General features: G+C 40.0%; 1 protein-coding gene across 1 annotated transcript; it reads left to right on the top strand.

The window, feature by feature from the left end:
- Positions 1-285: 285 nt before the first annotated feature.
- On the top strand, positions 286-3,279 carry LOC130139798 (equilibrative nucleotide transporter 3-like). Its single transcript, XM_056317502.1, has 7 exons — positions 286-465; positions 1,282-1,425; positions 1,547-1,652; positions 1,998-2,161; positions 2,257-2,411; positions 2,522-2,780; positions 2,870-3,279. The coding sequence occupies exons 1-7, from the start codon at positions 286-288 to the stop codon at positions 2,978-2,980; spliced, it is 1,119 nt and encodes a 372-aa protein (XP_056173477.1). The 3' UTR covers positions 2,981-3,279.
- Positions 3,280-5,804: the final 2,525 nt, after the last annotated feature.

Below are 5,804 nucleotides of genomic sequence, written 5' to 3'. Positions count from 1 at the left end.
CGTACAGAAAAAAGAGACAGATTCTTCCTTTTGTCTAAGTTGCTGTTCGGTGTAAGCACGTCGCTCCCCAAGTGATCACCGTTCAATGTCTCTTAGGTAGACAGCTTTTGATTGACCAGACTCAAAAGTAACTTTTCTGTGGGCTGAGTTTGTTTTCTTTGGTGAGTTTTGCAGGGAAGCAACAATGATCAATGCTGCTGAAACGGGGCTTCCAGTTCGACTTGAGGTCTGTGTCTCCATGCGCTCGTTTGTCTTGTTTTACAGTTTTATTAGGAAAACTGGTACATGGGTATTATCTTGATCGATGCGCTCCGCCTGTTTGATGACATGTTGGAGTCAATGTACCAAATTGTTTTTCAGGGGAAGTTTAAGGCAATGGTTTTCTGTTGGGTGCTTGGACTTGGGTCTCTTGTGGCTTGGAACAGTATTCTGACCATTGGAGATTATTACTATAAAGTGTTCCCGGTAATCAATTGCGGATTATTCCCAACTTCCCATGTTCTTTTAAAGTTAATACCCTGATCGCTCTGTTTTGTGATCTATATTTATTGAACTTTTTGTTCTCTTTAGCTGTCTGATTTGATTTGGAAGAGTCTTGACTCTGTTTGAGTTCCGAGAATTGTAGTTCTATAATTGTTTATTCAACACTGTCTGACTAGAAAACAGGTGTGTCTAGAGAATTTTGCTAATCAAGTTGATTTGTTGTACCGTGATTTCACCATTGTCATCGTGGCCAAGGTTCATCTTCTTGATCCGTTGACTCGTGGCAATACGAGTTTGTTGCTATATGGTTGATATAACTATCACTATGCTGGGTGACGTCCGGATGGGTAATTAACATAATCATCTTACGAGTGCTATTTTAGGACTAGCAAACTATTTACTTGTCTTTTGATATCTTTTCTTCTAATTATTTCGTTTTGTAATTTGCTTAGTGTAATATAAAGTCATAGGTTGATTGCGCTATTCTAACTACATGTTTTGTGTTGGCTGAAGCATTATCATCCTTCGAGAGTGCTTACAGTTATTTATCAACCATTCGCAATTGGGACGATGGCTATCTTAGTGTACCATGAATCCAGAGTTGACACAAGAAAGAGGAATATAGTTGGATACACTCTTTTCACTCTAAGTACACTCTTTCTCATAGTTGTAAGTTGTCCGAAGGCATAAATCTTTCTATTCATGGTGATCCTACTAGTGCAATTATCTAATTCAAGTTATTTTCCATGAATTCTGGTATCTTACATTAACTCCATTGCTGGATTTCATACATGATAGTTGGACTTAGCCACGTCAGGGAAAAGGGGAATTGGGCTTTATTTCGGTATATGTCTGATCGTTGCTTGTTTTGGAGTGGCCAATGCTCAAGTTCAGGGTGGTATGGTCGGCGATCTGTCTTTCATGTGTCCTCAATTCATGCAGGTGGGCGGTCTCCTACTGTTTTATTGCATTCTTTCTGCAAATTATTCCCTTAAAGATGCATCTTTTCAAGTTGGATCTTGGTCTTTCTACCTCAAATTATGGAGGATTTTCATTTATGCAGTCGTATTTCGCTGGTTCAGCTGCATCAGGAGCACTAACATCTGCTTTGAGGTTGATGACAAAGGCAGCCTTTGACAAGACTCATGACGGTCTTCGCAAGGGAGCTAGTATGTAATTCTTTGTCGTCACTAGAAAATCTTTATCAATTTCTAAATTCATCCCGTCATGTAGAAGTCTTGTTGTTAGTGGAATTTTAACACTCGAACAAGTCTGGTTTGACTTGATAGCATCTGTGATCACGTGCTTATAGCATGTAATCCTTAAGGACTTAGGCTTTATGTCATACCATGGTTTATCTCATTTTTTAAGGAATTATCAATAAGTAGGTAAAACCCACTTTCCTATGTTGTGCCTTGACTATACACAGAGGAAGCTCATGGTGCAATAATCAGCTTTGTCATGTGAAAGCAATATGCAGAATTCTTCTCATCAATTTTCAATTTATTTTTCAGTGTTGTTTCTGGCAATCTCTACGTTCTTCGAGTTTATATGCATCATTCTGTATGCTACTTGGTTCGCTAAGATTCCAGTTGTGAAGTCCTGCCGCTCCAAGGCGGCCTTGGAAGGGTGTAAATCTGTGTCGGCTGACCTTGCTGCTGCTGGAATTCAAAGACAGGTGCATCATAGCAGTAAAACTTTTTCTGTTGTAGTTGTAAAATTTGTGTTCCTTTCAATGTATCTGAAACCTTGAAAATTTTGAAATTTTGGCAGGATGAAGGCTCTAAAGATGATCGATTGAACAACAAACAATTGTTGTTTCAAAATATAGATTATGCCATTGGTCTATATCTTACACATGTTTTGACATTGACAATCTTCCCGGGCTTTCTCTATGAGAACACCGGAACACACCAATTGGGATCATGGTGAGTACTGGTAACAGAAGCCGATTTCTCTAACGCTTCTCACGATGAATGTCGCCCTCTGTAAAGGTTTGTGTACTCACTACAATCTTGCTTTATCGCTTCCGTTTCAGGTACTCGCTAGTTTTGATTGCTATTTACAATGTATGGGATTTCATAGCTCAGTACATTCCCCTTATCAGTTGGCTCAAGTTAGAGTCCCGAAAGGGCCTCATGTTAGCGACTCTTGCCCGTTTCCTTTTTGTCCCTGCATTCTATTTCACAGCAAAGTATGGTGATCAGGGGTGGATGATAATGCTCGTTTCTTTCTTGGGCTTGACCCATGGTTATCTTACTGTCTCTGTTATGACAGTAGCACCCAAGGGCTACAAGGTTTGACCCGAACTTTATCTCTTTTGAGTTGTGTTCATTTTAGCACAATTTCTTCTTACAATTCAAAATGGGTCGAGCTCTTTTTTCAGGGACCAGAGCAAAATACCTTGGGCAACTTGCTTGTGTTGTTTCTGTTGGTTGGGACATTTTCGGGAGTCGCTCTTGGCTGGTTGTGGACGATAGGCAACGGCAAATTTTAGAGAGCCGTATCGCTTTCATGAGGATGACTTTTGTTAGGGAAGGAAATGATCTCACTCGAGGTTCTTTCGATTTGCATATATTGAAAAGGACACAATCAGTTGTTAGGCTAAGTACAAGTCACATTTCCCTTTCTCTATATATAAATGCCCATTAATTTTGCAAGTAGAATGCAATGGTATTTTATTTGTATTTATCAATTATAGTAAATGTTTCGGTACGGCGAAAATGCTTTTACTTTCACACTCAAACCTCTGGGAGGAAAACCCTATAGCTTCACTACATTGAAGTATTTATCCTTTTTTTTGTGTGGTCATTATATAGTATTTATCTTTGAAAAGCCTCACTTGGGGTATATTTCAAATCTTATAGCTGCTTTGAACTTTAGTACAAGTCACCTAGAACACTCTTCAACTGGATGCGATTTGTATGACAGCCTTTTCAGCCTTCCTAATTCTCCTACAGCTCAGATGAATCGATCATGCACAGAAAAAGCCCGACTTCTAGCTTATTTGTCTGCTTGATGTCCAATTTGATCTGATTTGATATGCCGGTACCGGATGCTGACAAGGGAATTTATGAAATGATTCAAATGAAGAAGGGGAGAATACTCTCTTGCAGAGCTGACTGCATACAACGAGTTATCGTATAAAAGGATCAACAAAGAAAGGATCGGAAAAGAAATTCCGATAATGCAGGGATTATGCAACTAGTTTTATGTCCACATTTTGATGCATGAAATGGTCATCCCAGCAAAAGACACTATTGACGGACAAACAATCTCTATCAGTTCAGAAACTCTCAGTTATATAAATTTGAGCCATTAGAGTCATAATAAGCCCAAAAACTTTCCCAATATATTCTGCAAAAAGCAATAAAGAAGAAGCAATAGTTTGCTTCTGCAACACGTCCATTGACACAACGTCATCATCATTAAGCACATGTTTCATGCAAAATGTAAGAACCTACAAACCCACGCATGCACGGCATAGGATATCTACTAAACTTGCAAAAAAGAAGATTGGAAAATAGTTATTATTATTCGATTTTATAGCCAAAATAGGGGTCTCCAGCAAGAAATCTCGAGCAAATCCAAACGGTCGATCGTGAATAGGGATCGACGGTTCAATTTGTGTCATGTTTGTGGATTCGTAGATGGCAAGAAGTAATAAGCATATTAATTTATAAGTTTAATATGACAATGGATACCACATGCAATGCAATTGCCACGTGGCATACGGTCACCTCCATTTGCCCCCAATGTGATCAGTCACACGCCACGTCGCGCAACCATATGAACTCTTCCAAACTTTACAATATTATTTTAGATTGGTTCTGAGCAAGTATGTCGGTTAGACTCCTCCTTTTTTGCCGTAACAAAAATTTCAAAATTTATGTGAAGTGCCTTGTTGTAAATAATTAATTCGAAATAATTTTATAAATATTCTCTAATAAGGAAATCTCTAATCTGTATAAATATACTTCATCACTCCACTTCAAGCTAGAGCATTCAATTTGTATATACTGGTGCAACTTTCTTCCAAAGTCTATGATCATGTGCCGGGTAAGCCGGACATTACACTTACAACTGGATTTGACAAACACCGAAGCTGACACATGCTCAGAAAGTTGACATATCTTTTTTACGTAACCTTGATAAATATTGTGGAAACCCAACTTGAATTGTGGCAAATTAAACCGCATCACCCCACGGCGCTCATCTTTGGCCGCTCGATGAAGGTGTGCTCGACTCTGGCGCTCATGGCTACATGGATACTTAATGACATTACTCCCATGGCACTCATCTTTGGTTGCTTGATGATGGTGTGCTTGATTCAAGCGCTCACAGCTACCTAGATATTCGACGGCGACTTCGCTCGTTGACGAAGCTCGTAATTAAAAGAGAGTACCACAACAAATAACATCCATGGTAGTGATGTTAAGTGTTGACAAAATCGGTAAGTTTCGGAAAATAAGATGACTAAAGATAGCATAAAAGAAGAAAATGCTAGGGTTTGATTTGATTTCTTCTCTTGGTGGCTCCGATACCACGTAAATATTTTTTAATAAGGAAATCTCTAATCTCAGTATATATACTTCATCGCATTCAATTTTCAAGATAGCGAGGTGAGTTTACATAACACGAGAACAATCAATACATCGAAAATCGCAATTTTTCTTATTTAATCGCTTCAACAAGTGATGCGACACCAACCATTGGAGATACGAACTGAACCGACGGGACCACGGCGCATCGGATCATGTTAGGAACACGAGCATCTGCGCTAACACAGTAGCCGCACTTTAAGCAAATCCCAAGAAGAAGAATGGAGTCAGTCGCAGACGAATCCGAATCATTCGACGCATGGCCACCCTCGAACGAACATGGCGGGCGTCGTCACGGGACAAGAAGGGGAGGCAAGGAAAAAGATCCAGGGATCGATGCTCGTGCGCCGCCAGCGACTCATCCCGACTTCTGACTGAAGCCTCTGGCATTATATCGCTCGGGGACGGGGGGAATCGAATCGTGAAGGAACTGCAGTTTCTGCATATGCCGCCATGGTCCCCGTTCCAGATCGTCTTTATCTTTTGCCCATTAGGATTGTTCTTGTGCATAAGAATAATCCTAATCTCCAAGAAGGAAGAGCCCAGCCTCCCCCACTTCCTCAAACCACATTCAGGATTCCCTGATTCCTAGCCAATTTGATCTGACCTCACAGTCCACTACTGCCAATATCCACAGATTTCTTTTGTAAGCCGAGTGCTTTGAAACTATGTATTCGTATGTGGGGTCCGTTTGTTCGAAGGAAAACTGTTTTCGAAAGA

The sequence above is a fragment of the Syzygium oleosum genome, unplaced genomic scaffold (assembly GCF_021117445.2).
Source record: "Syzygium oleosum isolate NSW1041296 unplaced genomic scaffold, Sole_v2.1 Sole_v2.13, whole genome shotgun sequence".
Classification (NCBI taxonomy): Eukaryota; Viridiplantae; Streptophyta; class Magnoliopsida; order Myrtales; family Myrtaceae; genus Syzygium; species Syzygium oleosum.
This window is presented reverse-complemented; position numbering and strand designations above follow the sequence as displayed.